General features: G+C 42.2%; 1 protein-coding gene across 1 annotated transcript in view; it reads right to left on the minus strand.

Moving 5' to 3' along the window:
• Positions 1-19,826, minus strand: part of samd12 (sterile alpha motif domain containing 12) — a 69,012-nt gene that overhangs the window by 44,048 nt on the left and 5,138 nt on the right. The window contains exon 2 of the mRNA XM_007903225.2: positions 5,370-5,548. Within this exon, the coding sequence (XP_007901416.1) occupies positions 5,370-5,548 (179 nt within the window). The remainder of the gene's footprint in view (positions 1-5,369; positions 5,549-19,826) is intronic.

Consider the following 19,826-nt stretch of genomic DNA (forward strand, 5'->3'; position numbering starts at 1 on the left):
CATTCAAAAATTCAAAATAATCTCCAAAAGAAGCAGAGGGGAGGTGAGAAGAAATGTTTTCACTCAGCGAGTTGTTCGAATCTGGAACGCATTGCCTGAAAGAGTGGTCGAGGCCGATTCGATAACTACTTCTTAAAAACGCGGTGGACGGGTATTTGAGGAGGACGGGTTTGCAGGGTTATGGGGAAAAGGCTGGGGAGTGGGACTGACATGAATTGCTCTAATCAACGAGCCGGCACAAACTCGATGGGCCGAATGGCCTCTTGTTGTGCTGTACGATTCTATGATTCTATGAAATGCTCGGTTATCTTTAAACAGCATGTACAAATCTCCCCTTTGTCTTGTACAGCTGAGGTCATGGCTTCAATAGGTCATTTTTGTTCCCCAAGGTCCTGCCAACAGCACAGAGACAGTGCTTGTCAAAGTAACAAGTGACGTTCTTCCTCTCTCTCTGTGACTTGATCTACATACTCCCTCTCGGCGATGTCATCCACAGAAATGGGGTTAACTTCCACATGTATACAGACGATGCCCAAATCTACTTCTCCTCCTCCTCCAGCTGCGACTCCCAGTCCGCTGATGTCCTGTCAGCTTGTTTGACGGACATCAAGGCCTGGATGAGCGCTTATTTCCTGCAGATAAATGTCAGCAAGACAGAAGCCGTCTTCTTTGTTTCCATCGACGCTTTTTCTCCTGCGGGTCTGGAATCCTCAACCTCCCTGAGCTCTCTCTCAAACTCTCTGAACCTGTGCGCAACTAAGGTGTCAGGTTCGATCTCCAGCTTTCCTGTCTACCCCACATACGTTCCCTGAACAGGACCTCTTTTTTCAAACTCCGCCACATTGCTCGCCTCTGTCCTCACCTCATAACCGACGCAGCCGAAACCCTTGTCCATGCCTTCGTTACTTTCCAGCTGGATTATTCTGATGGCCTCCTCGCTGGTTCCCCAGCTCCACCATACACAAAGTACAATTAATTCAAAACTACGCCGCCCGAATACTCACTCGCACAAAACTCTGTACCCCCATCACACCAGGCCTTGCCAGGCTCCGCTGACTCCCAATCACCGAACGGATCAATTTCAAGATCCTCTCACTCATTTTCAAATCCCTCATACCTTCCTACCTATTTGATCTGCTTGCCCCCCCACTCAGCTGGTTCCGGCCTCCTGTTTGTCCCTCGTGCCCTCCATTCCACCAGCGGTGGCCGAGCCTTCAACCTCTACACCCAGATACTCTGGAAATCTCTCCCACAATTCTTCCGCCTTGCCCATTCCCTCTCCACCTTCAAATACTGCCTAAAGACGATTGGTGACCTCCCCACTCTATCTCACCCTGGCTCAATGTCAGACTCCGCCACCACAAAGTTCTCCAGGACGCTACCCCGCGTGAAGGACGCTATATAAATGCAACTTGTTGTTGCATTAGAATAACTTTCTTGATAGCTAGTTGTTCTTGTACGCTGAATGGCATCCCTCTTCACTCAACTGCTTCAGTGACTGGATTTACCAAGTCTGGTAAATGGGAGGATGCAAATTTGTTTCATTCTTCCAGGACAAACTGGCTTTTTGAGTGTCACAGTGAGCAGCTTATAACTGGCTTCACAACAAAACAACAAAATTACATTTGTAGAGCGCCTTTCATGTCGGGAGGACGTCCCAAAGCACTGAACAGTCAGGTGTTGGGGCCCAAGCATGGGGGAGGGGAGGTATAGAGGTGAGGGGAGGCACAGAGGTGGGAGGAAGACCAAAGGCATGATCGAAGAGAAGGGTCTTGAGACCAACCTTGAAGGAGGCGAGGGAGGAAGCGAGGTGAAGGGACTGTGGGATGGAGTTCCAGAGTGTGGTGTAAGAGAGGCTGAAAGCCCGGCCACCGATGGTAGGGCAGGTCGGGCGGGAGACATGGAGCAGACCGGAGCCCGCTGAACAGAGGGAGCGGGCAGGTTGGTAGGGAGTCAGCAGGTCAGAGAGGTAGGAGGGCCTTGAAACTTGAACTCGATGTTCTGGGGGATGGGGAGCCAGTGGAGTCGGGCGAGGGTGGGAGTGATGGGCTCACGAGCTGCAGAGTTTTGGATGATCTGCAGCTTGTGAAGGGAAGAGTTGGGAAGGCCGATGAAGAGGGAGTTCCTGTAGTCAAGCCTTGATGTGACAAATGCGGGGGTGAGGGTTTCGGCAGCCTGAGGGGTGAGGCAGTGGCAGAGTCTGGCAATGTTGTGGAGGTGGTGGTAGGTGATGGTGTGCCGGTCATGGCGCAGATATGGGAGAAAAAGGGCAGTTCAGGGTCAAATAAGACACCCAGGTTCCTGACTGGCTTAGTGAGGTTGAGTGTTCAGCCGTGGAGGCTGATGCTGCCAGCGCCCAAGGTGCGGAGGCGCTGGCGAGAGCCAATCAGGAAGGCCTCGGTCTTGCTGACGTTGAGTTGGAGAAAGTTGTCCCTCATCCAGGACTTGATGTTGGACAGGCAGTCGGTCAGGACTCCAGTAATCCTGGAATTGAGGGTGGAGGCAGAGATAGGGTTGGGTGTCATTCGCATACATGTGGAAATTTACCCCATGTCTGCGGATAATGTCATCAAGGGGGAGCATGTAGAGGGTGAAGAGGAGGGGACCGAGGACAGAGCCCTGAGGAACAGTGCACGAGACGGTGCGGGGGCTGGAGGAGAAGCACAACCTTTGGCAAACCTTTGGGAAATGGAGATGATGAATCAGGGTTAAAGCTTCTGTCCATCTTATCTGGAACACCATTTTTCCTTAATAGTCTCAGCACCATTACAACCAATTTGCTGTAAATTGTATTCCATACAAAATATTGACCAATCTGGAACAGTTGACACCAAATCAACAGTGACTTCAGAAATCATCCTACAAGCATTTGAACACTTTCACGCAGGGCGTTTCTGCTAATTAGTATTACATAGGTTGTTGAAAGACATTATACAGGTTCCATCTCCTGCTGTGAACATCAAATTGTTACTTCCTAAACATAAACCACTCCAAACAATGGAGGCAAGATTAAACCCAAACTATAGATTGATTGTTAATGAATGACAAAATCAGAATTGGACTAAACCCCACCAATGAGCCATCCCTGCCAAAGCTCTCTCCTCTTTTAGACAGTCTCTGAAGATAATCTATTTAGTATAAAAGGAAAGCCGCTTTATATGCTATATTGCACATCTGTTGCATTTGTCTATAGAAACAGTCATTACATTTTACAGAAATTAATTGTGAAGCACTATAAGACGTTTCAATGTCACAGGGTGCTATAAAAATAAGACCTGTCTTTCTACTGAATGACACCATCATCAATCATTACAAGCAAAGACAGAACTGTGATTTACTATTGTCCTTGCATGAAACACAACAAACCGTTTGCATACAATGACAAGAGTAATGGAATTAGGAGATTTGCCTAAAAAATACAGTCACTATGCTTTATAGTAAAATTATGTGACGCACTGGGATTTCTTCCTGATATGAAGGGCACCATATCAAATGCAAAGATTTATTTATTTATTTATTTAACAAAGGCTCGACTGGTATCTTTTGTACTGTGTGGGGAAGGGAGATCATATGGCATACAAGATGGTTGTGCAAAAGTCAAATAGGAGCATGAACACACGAGAAGGTGAGAGAAATTAGACATGAAGCACATTTCACTACATTTTCTTTTCATTAGGCGTTTTACAATTATTATCTCTCAGGCATTAAGAGGAATTGAACAAGATGATCATTAGTTTATGGGGCTGTTTGCAGGACATTGCTGTGTGCAAACTTGCTGCTACATTCACCGACAAATATAGTCACTACGCACTTTCCAGTAAATCCTGTGATGCACTTTGAGACGTTCTGATGACCCTATAAGGCTTTACATCAAATACAAGACTTAATATAAACAAGAGTGCCATTAATTTGGTGAATTCTCAATTAGCTTACAAGTAATGTTGCAATGCAGTTGTTATAATTCCTGCCAATTTGCATACTGACAAACAGAAGTACTGTCTGCCTATTATGGTGATTACAATGGATGTTGAAGAACCCATGGCACTATGTCAAAGAATAGATGGTTCTAAGGAATATGCCTTGCAGCTTATTGAGCTATGAATCAGAAGTTTTATTCTGCCTGAATGTACCTTGTAGAGGCCATAGCAAATTTTGTTTATGATCACGTTCAATTCAGAGATTTCCTCCATTAGTTTTCTAAACAACTATGCTAACTTCATCTCAAGAGGCTAAAATCATTTGTCAGATAACATGGCAAAATGCAGACCATTCATAAAGCAATCTAGCAATCTAGTGAATCCAATTTCAGTAAACGCCCCAATCACCTCACCATGTACAACTGATAATAATCCTGGCAACTGATCCTGTCCTTTTCATTTCAGTAGGACATCTCAAGGCACCTCAAAGGATATATGGTACAGGTTAGTGAATGTGACTGTGTGTTTTGTAGGTGAATGCAGCAAACAATTTGGAAAGCAATGTCCCACAAACAGCCATGAAGTGGATGACTGATTTTATTTTGGGGTTTATTGGTGAGGACACTGAGAAACTTCCCTGTCTTTTTGAACAGTGCGATGAAATCTTTAATGTGCACCTGAATCAAAAGACATTCAATCCAAAGGACAGCACTTTCAACCATGCAGCACACCCCAACATTGTCAGCTAGAATATGTGAGCTCAAGTCCTGTTGTAGGGCTTGAACTCACATCCTTTGACTCAGAGGCAATAGTGCTATGAACTTAACAAGGCTGACACACAAACAGGTAAATTGACTGTCAAATGTTCCAGCATCTGGATTTCACAGTAGGTTAGGCCCAATACCCAAACCAGGAATGGCGAGAGTAGCATTTTGCCAGTATTGGATGTCATTGCGTATCGTACTTGAGAAATAGAATCCAATAAAGAATCACTTAATGGAGCTAAAGGTCTTGGACCAGAAAGTTACAAGTTCGAATTCCTATCTGTGCTGAATTAGCAGATTTAAGATGGGTAACAAGTTACAATTAGAATTCAGAATCCTGGGGAAAAGACCTGCCAGAGGTCCCACTCCTGATCGCTAGCCATTTGGTGAGGACAAAATTAAACTCTACTGTAATGCTCTCTGCGGACAAATTACCTGCCAACACCTCAATGTCAAGGTCCACACATAAATAACCATTCAGGTAAGTGACTACAGCCTGTGGAACTGATCCCCAGAATAATTGTGGGTTGGGGGGGAAGAAGAGAAATCAAACAGTTTTCAGGAAAGTTAGTGAGGTTAAAATTGAGGAAAGGGACAGAGAGAGAGAGAGGGGTGGAGGGGGGGGCGGGGTTGCAGAATCGTCAGATGGCATCTTATTGTGGAATTGCGATTATACATCTGACCTTACCTTGGTTGTCTCAGTTTCTGGCACGGAAGGACTTTTTGGACTTTCACTTGATTCCACTGTCTTTGAAATTTTCTCATCATTTGAAGTCAAGACCTCTGGGTCATCAAATACTTGCAGACTCACATCTTCAGTGCAAATAGCATGATCCACACCATTCTGGCTAAGATTACAATGGATAGCTGGAAAGAGGTATAGAAGCATTAGTGGAAAAGCAACTGTACATTTATTATAGTACCCTTCACGTGGGGTAGTGTCTCGGAACTCTGAACAGGGGCAGAGCTTAATGCCGAACTGGGGAGAGGGGGGAGGTGACCATAGGCACGGTGCGATCTGAAGATGGGGGAGGAGACAAGGCAGAGAAATTGAAGAAGAAAGTTCCACAGTTTGGGCCATAGTGGCTAAAGGCATGGCTACCGATAGTGGAGCGGAGGGGAAGAGGGACACGTAGGAGGCCGGAGACAGGTCAGAGAGGTACTGAAATCATCCATTTCAAAACAGAATATTCTTACAAAGGTTTGGCTTTTCTTTCTACCATGCTGAGGTCCAACTATAGTTTTATAAAAACTAAGCAACACTCTCTTGTACACAAACTAAGATTGAGCATTTATTAGTGGAGACTTCAGTGATATTTACTTGAACAACCAACTGAAGTCTATATCATTAAACTGCTGAGCGTCTTATGACATCAAATATTTGCTCTTTCCCAAAATGCAAAATACTGCAGATGCTGGAAATCTGAAAGAAAAACAGAAGTCGCTGGGAACACTCACTCAGCAGGTCAGGCAGCATCTATGGAGAAAGGAAAGTGAGTCAACATTTCGGGTCCACGACCCTTCGTCAGAACTGGGGCATGTTGGGAGGGAGCTCTTCCCCATTTGCTCTTTCCCATTGATCTGTTATACAATGATATATGATGCATCAGGTAATGTGTATACATCCATCTATAAAGTGTTGAATCCTCTCACTGGTGAGAGTATCCTGGTTTAACCTGGTTTAACAACGCCTAGCTATCATTTCAATGCACAGATGTCCCAAATCTTTTAAAGTGGAGTCCTGTAGCTCAGTGGTTAGAGCACTCGCTTTGCAAATGAGAGACCCGAGTTCAATTCCAGGCAGAGGGCGAAACCTTGGGCAAGTTTCCTTACTCCACACGCCTAATAATAATCCCTCCAAAACCAAAAACAATAATAAATTGGTCATTTTCAAACTACGACTGTTTGTGGGACATTGCTGCCGCGTTCGTCCACAAATATACAGTGAATTCACTTTACAGTGTGTTCTGTGAAGCGCTTTGGGACGTCCTCCCGACGTGAAAAGCGCTATATCAAATGCAAGGATTATTATTAAACAAAGCAATGGCACTCAGGTGGAGGCACACATGCAAGCTTGATCAGTGCCCACAAGTGAAATATCACAGTAGTTGCTGGAGCAGCTAACGTTACACATAGTACTTTTTTAAAAAAAATATTTAAATATTCAGGCATTTGTACAGAGCAGGTTGAGGGCAGGGACAATTCAATGGTATTTAAAAATAAAGAGTCTTTATCCAACTGCCATTTATCAAAGCTATTCTTAGAATTTAATAAGTACAAAATGAACATTAGAATTCTTCAAATGAAAAAAAATTGCACTGATCATTAAAGTGGGGCTTACAATAAAGCAAGTGCTGCCACAGAGTGGCGGAATGTGAGTTTCTCTCAGGATTTCTCTTACTCCCATCTACCATTGCCTGAAAATTCAAGGCTTTACCTGAAGTTGGTATAGCTTTATTAAAGATAAATATTATTCCAACCATTGCGCATTGTGGAGATTAAACATGATTTATGATATCAAAAGTACTCTTTTTTAAAACAAGCATACATTGCAGTCTCTGAATAATTACTTCACTTGAATGAATCAGTGAGATTAAACAGTGGAATGACAATTTTAATCCACTGTTAAGAAATCCACAAACCCTAATTTCCAAATAAAACTCAAATTCATTGCAAAAGACCTTGATCTGACCGCCCTCAACAGCTGAGCTTTCAGTCACTGTATCCTTATACTATGGAATTCTCTTTCGAAACCTCTGTCTCGTTTCCACTCTCCCTCTCCTCAAAACCCTCCTAAAGATGTACATCTTTTCTACCATGCCTTTAGTCAGTATTTTTAATTATTCCTGCTGTGCGCTCCCTACCACAATTGTTAAGTGGTGCAAGACAGTATCTCTCTGTATAAATGCAAGTTGCTGTAACAGCCAGTATCTATAACATAAAATTTGTCACAAGTAACCCGGTTGCTTTTCTAATGAAAGACAGAAGTTTCATTGATTGGAATACATTAAATAAACATTATCCAAAATGGGTATTCTTTGCCAACCATAATGAGGGGAAAGAGATAAAGTTTTAAATGCAGCTCGCCTCTGCTTCTAACACTACCATCATAAACCATAGCAATTTAGTTCAGTAAGAAAGGAAAATGAATTGTTGCCATGAAAACATACTATTAATTTCTTCATGCTTTGGACATCTCCTCCAAAGTTTTTAAACTGAGTTTGGTACAGTACACCGTTCATAAGCTACATCTTATGGTTTTCCACAAAAAGTTACATTCAGAGTGATCCAGGTTCCTCTCAAATCCTTATCCTTATCGATGTTGATTGCTCCTCTGAGCTTTGTTGCTTGTTCCTCCCAAGCTCTATAGACTGCTATACACTCTTTCAGTATTCAAATAAAAGACTTGCTGCGTGCCCTCCTACATGAAAGCATTATTTGTTAGTACTTCACTAAGAGCTCCTCATCAGTCTCCTACAAATCTAAAGGCTTTTGAAACACAAAACCATGGAATGATCTAACCACTACTTAAAATTATTTCATCTACTCTTTTCAATCTTGGCAGGTTCTGCATTATGGATCTTAACTCCTTTACTTAAATTTCCTCAAAAATATATTTATACTGTGAATGCAATATGAAAAAAAATGTACACTTCCAAATACCAGGTCCATTCCAGAACTTATTATCAGTAATCCCAGAAACGCATAAGGGCACATTAAAAAGATGCACACAAAGTCTCTTTTTTTGTCCACTGTTACTGAAATACAGAAATTCAAAAGATGGTGTCAGTCAGTGGGGGAAGGAAAGTTATGGTGTAAGCCTTCATTCTATATTTTATGAGAAAAGCCTTCCTGTTATACTCTGCAGGGATTTGAAGCACGGCAAATCAATATTCCAGGCACAGGAAGATTTATGGGATGATCATAAAATATTTATAGCTCGCTTCCTCACTGTAGCAACTTCAAAAGATTTCTATCCCATTCGCAAAAGTATCCCTGTAACTTGTAAACATGAGGAAAGGTTCCAATACGCTGTCAACAGTAACAGAAAGCTCGAAACTCACTGTGCATAATACAGCACTGCTTTGATTTAAATTACATGTTCCTTAATACAAGCTGAAAATTTACATCCACCAGCAATGTGAAAAATGGCTTTCTAATTGAATGGTTTCAATTACAACAGGAAAGCTTGAGGTGTTTATAACAAAAGTGCAATTACATAAGATACAATTTCTCTGCATTTTCTAGGAAGTCTTTAGTTAATTCTTTGGGTTGGGTGGTTGGGGTAGGGGGCGTGGGGGAAGAGAGAAAAGGTGAAAGAATTCACAATAGATCCCCAGAAATGGCTACTACCAGCTGATGATATTGAACTCCCAAAGCAAAGCTTGAACAGATATCATCATCTGAACAATCTCAAAGGCTCCCAATTTCCAACTGGTCTTCAAAGCCTACGTTCACGCTCTCTCACTTGACTTTACCTTACTCCTGCTACATCACCCATAAAATATACAGTCAATTCACTTTACAGTATATTCTGTGAATCTCTTTGAAAAGTCTCAAAGTTGTGATAAGGCGCTACATCAAATGCAAGGATTATTATTATTATAATAAGCCGCCAAAACTCTCATCCATGGGTTCATTGCATACAAACTCCATTATTCTGACATTTGCTAGCCAGACTGTGCAGCTCCTGCCTACACAAGCTGACCATCCAAACCTCTCCCCATCCCCAGTGGACCGAAATCAAGATCTTCATCATTTTGAATTCCCTCCGTAGCCACAATCATTCTAGGCTCTAGAACCTCCTGCACACTACTGCCCCAGCCTGTACCCTCTGCTTAGCAAACACCAGTCTGCTTCATGGTTCCCTACCCAATCTGTTCCACCATTGGTGGATGAGCTTTCAGCCATACTGCTCCTGCTCTCTGTAACTCTTTCCAGAGTTCTTCTACCAGGGGAGGATACGTTTGCAGGGCTATGGGGAGAGCGCAGGGGAGTGGGATTGATTTGGACAGCTCTTTTCAAAGAGCTGGCACAGACACGATGGGCCGAATGGCCTCATGTGCTGCATGATTCTATGATACCATGCACCCTCTCCACCTTCAAAACCTACCTTAGGACCTATCTTTTCAACCTCACCCTTGGCTACCTTTTACCTTTCACCCTCCCCTCAGCTAATCACTGCTCTTCCTGCTCTTCCGCCTCCCCCACACCCCCACCTCCCACCCCCCTCTCCCCCCCACCCCCACATTAAGTGTTCATGTCCTAAGTCAAAACATACATATTCACTCAATCCAGTGCTGCATGATTTGCCAATGACTTACGTTAAATGCTGTATTGCTAATAATAATAATCCTTGCATATAGCACTTTTCATGTCTTCCAGACACCTCAAAGCGCTTCACAGAATGTACTGTAAAGTGAATCAATTGTATATTTGTGGGCGAAAGCAGCAGCCAATTGCACACAGCAGTGTCCCACAAACAATTGTGTGTGATATGCATGCTACATACCCTTAAAGATAGATACATGCATGCAGATACACCCGAGCACAAGCAGATACATGCACTCACGCAGATACACATGCGGACGCATACACTCCGACACACGCAACGCAATGAGCTGTAGCAGCACATTCTTTAGCAGAAACTTGCCACATCATTGGAACAAAATTTTGCTCACAAAATATACAGTCACTACACTTCACTGTATATTCTGTGAAGCGCTTTGTGAAGCCTCGAAGCCGTGATAAGGCACTATAATCCAATGCAAAGATGAGTATTATTATAATAACAAAGCAGTTGATTGAAATGTTCTGCAAGCTTGTGTGCCAACAGCAAGTCCATGATGGTTCGTCCTATTCATATATTCATTTACCATTGAGAACTCCAAAACTGCAACTTGATTAAAATGTTATGCTGCAACTTGACAGAAAAACCCACAGAGGCAATTCGTGGCAGGATGGCAAAAGGAAAGGGGAAATTGCTATATTCAATTCTCACAATGAATCGAATAATGGAACCCACTCAACCAGAAATCAAAAATCCAGTCAAACTGGTCTTCAACCTTTCAATTTGTACATCCTCATAAGCACTCAAACCTGCATTCATCAGATGTCAAGTTACCAGTTAATGACTAACCTCCCAGTGGGGGGGGAGGGTCTTAGGAGCTGAGCCGGCTCCAAGGTGATGTGTTTGGCAACAGAATGTCAGAATTCAGTGAAAGACCAATAACAACAACAACTTGCATTTATATAGCACTTTTCGCCTGGGGTATCATTTCGGAGGGCTTAACAGTGACGGAGCCTAATGCCGAACCTGGGGGTGGGGGCGTGGAGGTAACCGTAAGCATGGTCGAGGAGGAAGTTTTTCAGGAATGATCTGAAAATGGGGAAGGATGGGGCAAGGTGGAGAGATTGATGGAGAGCGTTCCGGTTTCAGGGCATAGTGGCTGAAAGCCAGACTCCCACTAGAGCAGGGATTCTTCCCACTCAGCTTTTATTAACCTTGCAAGTCAAAGCCCTAACAGGTAGGACAAGCAGCAGGAAGCTTGCCAGACTGTGGCTTCTCTGGCAAACTATGTGGCTTTAACTGGTTAATCTCCAGCAGTAACCCCATCACACACTTTGGGGTCCCCAAGCCTTGACACTTGCCAACTTGCATTTAATACTCTGGAATTTATATTCTGGAATTAGGTAAGCAGGATGCATCTCTCCAACAAGACTGTGTGCATTGCATTCCAGATAGGGAAGTTCCTATGTGTAGAAGGCATGCAAATGAGGAACTCAGTCCAGTTTGGATACTCTTAAGCAAGGTGCGGGTTTCTCCATGTCAGACACCAGCTGATCTCCTCAAAACATACATTTCAATCTTTAATTTTTATTTCCTTTCCTCTCAAGCTCTAATTTTCTCCTTTCCCCTTACCATGTTTCCCTTCCCCCAATCTACAATGTGAATACATAATCCTTCAGTTATGTGAAAGGACAATGAGGTTAGTCTGGCTAGCAAATGTCAGAATAATGGAGTTTGATAATGTGAAACACAAGCTTTATGAAACAGGTTTATAACAAACCTAATAAAAGACATGCCTCTCTAGAGCTGAAAACAAAATCTTCAAAAGCTACTCAAGTATTATAAAGAGCAAATGTTCCCTTCTCCCAAATCTTCACAATTCTTCTCAATATCCAACATCACTACAAATGCAAATCTGAAACTTCACTGCTCAATGTTAAATAAACCTTAAAGCTAATCATAGTTTATTTTACACACCCAAATGATACTTGGCAAAAGTTGCAGTTTCCTGCAAAACCTGATTTGTGTGCGTGAGTAATCCATGTTAAATAAATCACGTGGATTAACTGGTAAATCAGGACTAAAGTTGCACAGACACGTTCACGTAAAATCATTCTTTTGTTGTTCTCACTCAAGGAGCCGTGCCTGCTGTTTCAAACTTTCTCTCCCTCAGCAGTTGTCAAGTTTAGCCATTAGTTGGAGAACTGCATTATCCTCCTGACAGCTTGTAGGAACACATTAGGTTACAAATGTACATCAAACAGTGCCAATAAACTAGAGGATATGCTTAAATACCCACATTAAGCAATTCTTGGCACTGTTAAAGAGTATTTGTGAGAACCTGCTTTCTGATTACAAATATTAAGCCATATCTCTGGTCTTCGATTGTAATTGAAAACTTAACCAGAAGTTAATTTCAAACCATAAACTACCCACACCTCCTCATCATGAACAGTCTAGATCTTAAAGCATTTGATTAATGATGCTATAAAGACATTGAATGACACCATCAATGGACAGATAGATGCATTAAATTATTTTAAAAACGCATTTCCTTAACTGAAAGAGAACAGAGTCAGTATTCTTCAACAGTGTTGGTCAAAAAACATGATGGCCACCAACTATCTTTTAAATAAAGAGTTCTGGGTGAGAGCTAACCTTCTACAGTTTATGTCAAAAAGACCGAGGCCCTCCTGATTGGCTCCCGTCAGCGTCTCCACACCTCAGGCGCTGACAGCATCACCATCCAAGGATGCGCACTCCACCTCACCGAGCCAGTCCAAAACCTTGGCAACTATCCTATCTACTCCACATCCGTGACATGAGCCGCTCTGCCACCCCCCACCTCTGCAACATCGCCCGGCTCCGCCACTGTCTCACACCGCAGGCCTCCAAGACACTCATACACACATTCATAACATCCAGGTTTGACTACGCAAACTCCCCAGCAGCACTCTGCAGCCGTGTCCTCTCCCACATCAGTCTCCGTGACCCTATCACCCCCATCCCCGCCCGACTCCACTGGCTTCCCATCACACGGAGGATACAGTTCAAAATCCTGGTCCTCAACCTTCAAAGCCCTCCATGGCCTCGCTTCCACCTACCTCTGCGACCACCTAATCCCCTACCAACCTGCTCACTCCCTCCGTTCAGCGGGCTCCATTCTGCACTCCCTCCGCCTTGCCCCCTCTCTTGCCTCCTTCAAGACCAGTCTCAAGATCCTCCTCTTTGACCGTGCCTTCGGTCACCTTCCTTCCCCCACCCTCCATCATCCACGATCCTGACCCCCAGCTCGGGCCTGAAACACTAATTGTGAAAGGCGCTATACAAACCTAATTGTGTTGTTGTAGATAACGCACTGTATCAAGTGCAACGATCGTTATTCTAAACTATCATTTGGTTATTAACTGTCTTTTTCTCGCTACAAAATGCGTGCTCTTTAAAATCACACAAAATGCTACCTATTTCATTATTCTCTAGACTCTTAACGGAAAACAAATGTTGCTATAAAAAGAAGTTGAATAGTTAGCTGCTGAAGTGCTTTCTTTAGAGCTTCTCTTGTACAACTGCAGACGCTGTAAGAAGCTTCAGTCATTCTGTGTATTCCAATCTCAAATTTATTCTTGAAGTAGATAGTTCAGCAACATGCGCCCAACCCGCCCTACCATCGGTGTCTGGGCTTTCAGCCTCTCTGCCCCAACACTCTGGAACTCCATCCCATGGTCCCTTCGCCTCGCTTCCTCCCTTGCCTCCTTCAAGGCCGGTCTCAATGACCCTCCTCTTCGATCGTGCCTTCGGTCTCTCTCCCACCTCTCTGCCTTCCCTCACCCCTACCCCACCGCTCCCCTATGCTCGGGTCCTGACCCCTGACTGTCCAGGGCCTTGGGACATCCTCCCGACGTGAAAGGCGCTCTATAAATGTAATTTTTTTGTTGTTGTTAAACTAATGTAACAAACGTTAAGCAAGCCAGTGGAGATACTAATCGAGTGTATCCTTCACTAGCATAAAGCACGTAAGACACAGATTAAAGGACTTTCTTTCAACTCAAACAATGTGCTTACTGCAACCTGAGAAGAGATTTCCAATTAACCTAGTGCATTTTCCCCCTCTTTTCTTCCCCTCTCCTCCATCCCCACAATCACCAACAAAAATGTCTTCCTTACGAGAGTACAAATTAATTTGACGCTGAGGAGTGACGTCAAATAGGAATGAAAGCCACGCAGAATGAGCCCTCAACTGAATTGAAATACAGATGGTCAAACTAGATGCTGACCCATTCAGTTTCCCCTCAAGATCATATCAAGCTTGGAAACAATATCCTGTAAATGTTTAAATTGAAAACTGAAGGAAGACGTACATACTGGCTGGGAAAAATTAGAAATGCATTTTAGCAACAGTAATGTAGAGAAGAACACTGAAAAGCAGAGATTTTTGACACGATTTTCCACTGAAGGAAGTTGCAGAATTCAATTACATCCTCATACCTCCCCAGGGCATTTTAAAACAAAAAGACAATCTATCCTCTCAGGTTAGCTGCTCCTATATCTGTCCTCTGTTGTTTAGGTCAGGTGAACTGCCAGACAGAATGACAAGCCCATCATACTGCTTGGTAATACTGAGCCCAGGTGCTGAGCCTCATGGCTGAGATCCTTCAAGACCATGGCTTTAACACAACCCCCATTCGCCACAGCCAGGTGAGGCACATACCCCCCACCCCGACCAGACGACAGCGCACTTATATCTCACTTATTACACCATAGTACAAATGGTTATTCAGCAAAACTAAGTTACTGCATCATGATTGGTGCAAAGAAGCTGGAATTCAGTGTTACAGTATTTGGCATGGAGCAGGAAAGTTTCAAAACTGTTCTGGTGTTGGATGTTGGGAAAGAATTGTGGAGGTCTAGTGGAGGGGGAAGATTTGCAGTACAATTAACTTGTGCTTGTTTTATTAAATATATTTGTAGCTGAAATTCAAATTAACCTCAGACTCCGGTCACAACCAGCTCTACTAAAGCACTTTGAGATGTCCTCCCAACCTGAAAGGCACTGTACAAATGTATTGAATTGTCTACAGGCTACACAAACCTTAGTCAAATCATTCGAAAAAAAGCACTCAAGCTTGGCTCTTACAATTCACATTGCAACGAAACGACTGAACTTCCAGCCTGTATAGTATTTCATCATCAAGCTGCCAGTTGCCATATACTGCATTCCAATTTCCCATCACAAACCCACTGAGCAATTAAAACCAGAGTATGACAGAAGAGCACACCAATTACTTTAGGAAAGAGCAATCTACTTTACTTGCACAGCAAGCAAGCCTCGTTTGAGTGAGGGGTTGATTTGAATACGAGTCTCCTGTGGACTCGTGGTTACCAGAATTGACGTACAATTCTACCACAGCTCTGGCATTGCCCATGAGGGCGGACACGGCTGAGTTGCTGGTTTCCTATACGATGCTGGTCAGCTCATGTTGAAAGTGATGTCAGCAATGACCAGACTGATCTGGAAGAAGGGCTGGCAGCTATATTGTTTTCTCAGACCCATTATGGACTTGTGTTTAGTTTTTTGTACCTCAAAAAGCATTACAACAGGTTTGCCCTGTTCAGTTGTACCACTCCACTCCAGCACGACTAAAGAAGCTTGAGATATTATTCCAAAAATAATCTACCTTCAATAGCGCAACATGGCCAATACACATAAAATCAGGAGTAAGGGCTGTTTAAGTTTAAAAACTATTTTCCAGGATTTATTGGAAGTAGCAAGAATCATGAACAGTATATGCTTTAATACAGTACTCCTATGTCCTACTTGAAACAACAGCTAACTTCCAAAAATAGCTATTGGATCAGAATTATGTAATTAAGTCTTAACGGACTCTTGCTTTTGGGAAGAAGTGGAAGTGGGAAATAATACTCTTTCCGACCACAGAATCACTAAAAAGTTCAATCACCAAAATATCTCTGCCACTGTTACATCTGCTGAAAACATTAGAATTAGTAACACAAACTGCAGATGTTAAACACAAAAGCTATTGAGCCGTTCGGATCAACCCCTTCCTTATAGACAATGGAAAACATATTCTGTTGGTTTCATTCCACCAACCATCTCCGGTGGGAGAGCAGAAAGGGACATACTACTCACCAAAACCTAATCAAAAGTTTCATGCATCTTTACAAAAACTAGCCTTCTCTCCAGATAATATTTCTGCTCACAGGCTGTCGCTTGAATAACATTAAAATCAAACACAATTTTGGTTCTCTGTGCATGCGTCAAGTTGAGCAGAATGCCAAAATTTGGGTGGGGGGGGGTGGGGGTTCCTCCAGCCCAATTGAAAGTGATGTGCAGCAGGAGGTATTACATATCCTGCTGAGAGCAAAGAAGCTTTTCTCCAAATAGTATAAAACATAGCAATAGAGCTAAATGCCTCACCACCCTGGTTGCTTTCTCTCTGAATCCATTCTAATGCTTTAATGTTCTTTTGTCAGTAAAACTGCACACAATAATCTGACTAATACCACACCAATGATCTATAAGGTTAGAATAACCTCTTCTGCCTTAAAATACTCCCAAATTTGTTGACAGTTTTATATTGATAATACATGATAAACCATGCTGAAATCTTTTTGGGTTCTCCACCTGTGTCATTGCCCATTCTTGTGTGCACATCTTTACAATTGCAAAACTTTCCTTCTGTAACCAACTTTAAGGAAGTGTTTGCAACAGAAGATCCAAATCTCAAGAAGTGCTTGAAAGAGGAAGTTCATTGCATCAAGTCATCCATATGCAGTTTCCAAGAGGGTCAGTCTTGGAAGGGTTTGATAAATGAGATTTCAACTTTCACTAAAAGTCCCACACTATCTGCAAAACCATTACAATTTTAACAAGATATAAATTTATACCAATGATTTGCCTTTTTCATATCAATGCTATATTTCTCTCTTTAACTCTCCTGCTAGACTCAATTGAATTACAATGACAAAATTGAGAGCAAACAAGGTCATCTTAAGTGATACCTGAATTGTAATATTCCCAATTTTATTAAACATCATTAATAGGAAATCTAAATCCTAAGATTTCAACACTATCGGCTTGCTCCTTAAAGAGTTTGAGTACAAGTAAACTTTTAGCATTTATTCAATACACCATATAATAATATTTTATATGGAATCCTGTAGCTCAGTGGTTAGACCACTCGCCTCGCAAGTGAGAGACCTGGGTTTGATTGCCAGCAAGGCGAAATGTTGGGCAAGTTTCCTTACTCTACATGTCTCTGTTTACCTAGCAGTAAGTAGGAACCCAATTGTTAATTTACTGGTAGATCGCTTTTCCGGGGTTAATAATTCCTTATATATATATATATGTACACACATAATAAATTGATCACTCAATCCATGATGATTTGTGAGACACTGCACAACTGGCTGCAGTGTTTAGCCCACACAATATACAGTTAATTCATTTTACAGTATAATCTGTGAAGCACTTTGATACATCGCAAAGACATGATATGGCACTATATCAAATGCAAGGATTATTATTATTTTAATATAATGCCTTTCATGTGCCACAGGAAGGCAGGGAAGGTCATTTTATAAAGCACCAGTTCGTTTCTGACAGATACTGAAAGAGTCTGTAACAAATTAATTAAGTTTTGTTTCATAATGTTTAAACAAGCAAATTTTGACACATTCATTATTCCAAAGTGACTGGTCACCTCTGGGTATTCTCTTAAATAAATCCCTGGGCCCTCCATCTGCTGGCTGTGCAGGCACGAGACACGTCCCATAAAAGGGATTTTCATTTGTCCTTCCCAAAGGCAGTCACACTCAGTGATGCCAGAGATAGAGACAAATAGCTTCCCATTCCTCGTTTATCTGTGCATGAAGATCAGTCTTTCAAATGAGGAAAATATAAATCAAAATAGAGTAACATCAGGAAAGGAGTAAACTGTTGAACAAGAACCAATTAAACATGATTCAAGATTCAGCAGTAAAATCCAAAATAGATTTGGACTTTTGCATAGGATAGATAATAATAATCCTTTCATGTGATATAATGCCTTTCAATGTCAGGAGGACGTCTCAAAGTGCTTCACATGATTTACTGTAAAGTGTAATGATTTTGTAGACAAACAAGACAACCAATTTACACACAATAATGTTTCCCAGCAGAGGTGCAATTTAATACAAAATAAAAAGCATCTCTAACTGCCAGTTTACAAGGAATATGACATTTACTCGACCACCAGGATAGTTCCAGCAATAATTCTACGTTTAACGGGATATGTTCCAAGGAATGAGAAACAGGATTGGAACAAAAAGCACATCCTTCAGATGAGGTCCCATCTGCCTGTTCAAGTGGATGTTAAGGAAGATCCCAAGGCACTATTCCAAATGAAAAGGGAGTTTCTCCCAATGTCCTGGCCAACAATCCCTCAACTAAAATTGGTCACTCGCTCCATGGCTGTTTGTGGAATACTGCTAAGCGCAACTGGCCTGCCTCGTTTCACCCCAAAAATATACAGTCAATACGCTTTACAGTACATCCTGTGAAGCATTTTGAGATATTTCAATGATGTAATAAGCACTATATCAAAACCAAGGATTATTATTATTATTATCTTCAATTATCTTCAATTCCACTTCTTAGATTTGAAACTACATCTGCACATGTCCCACATCATTCACTATTCATGTTTGCCTACAAAATACAGTAATTACACTTTACTGTATATCCTGTGAAGCACTCCGAGACATCCTCCAAACGTCTAATGTTCAAATATCCCCACCTTTCCTCTTTTCAAAACTGCAGTCATTCCTATCCCCCAAAATACATCCTCAACCCTTCAAAACTCTCTATCTAACAGCCCATCTACAGCCTGTCCATCCTATCAAGAGACCAGGAAAGCATCTTTGCTACCGCATTATGCTCACGTGTCCTTTCCTGAACCTCTCCAATCGTTCACACAACAGTGAGACTGTTTTCGTCTGTCACAGCTGACGTACTCCTCACTCTATGACAAAATCTCCTTGTGCCTCCCTGTCATCTCTCCTGCCCACAACACATTAACCATTGTGCTGCCTCTCGCACCTGCCTTTGTGGGGCTGCACTTTCCTGGTTTCAATCCAACTTGAGCCTCACCTCCACTTTGTTTCCTCAAATGACTTTTCTTCTTGTCTTCACACAATCACCTGCGATATATCTTGGGCTCTTCCTCAGACTCCTTCCTTTATCTCATCATTCCACAAACACATGTGAGACCCACATCTACCTCCGCTTCTATCCTTGATTTCAGATTCAGTTCAACCTTCAACTCTTTCCTTCTTCTCTTCCTACACTTCTTGACTGGGACATTTTCATTTGTTGCCTATGATCGTCCTGATAAATTTGTGTTGCAACAGTGTTTGCCCAAGTCTCTCAAATGTGAATGAGTATTGGTGACTGCTAAACATTTTATCCTCCAAATCCATGACTGACAGGGACATTCTGGCAATACAGCCATATCAATATTCTCTTAGATTTTAGTAGAAAACATATTGAACATTTCAGGCTTATAGAACGCAAAATGATGGGTAAGAGTTAAAAGTGCACAAGTTAAGGAAACAATCAGAATAAGTAAATAATTAACAATTGCATTTACTGTAGAGCCTGATTAATTAGAAACATCTCAAAGTATGTTTACAGGGAATATCTCGTAGGCAAGGGCGAGAACAAACCTGAATTAACAGTGTTCACAACGAACAATGACATGATGGAGCAATAAATCATTTTGTGACGACTTTGCATAAGGGAGGAATGTTGTTCAGCCAGAAAATAAGAGGTAGGTAGAGGAAATGAAAAGGTAAAGA

This window comes from Callorhinchus milii, unplaced genomic scaffold (assembly GCF_018977255.1).
Source record: "Callorhinchus milii isolate IMCB2004 unplaced genomic scaffold, IMCB_Cmil_1.0 Scaffold2, whole genome shotgun sequence".
Taxonomy (NCBI): Eukaryota; Metazoa; Chordata; class Chondrichthyes; order Chimaeriformes; family Callorhinchidae; genus Callorhinchus; species Callorhinchus milii.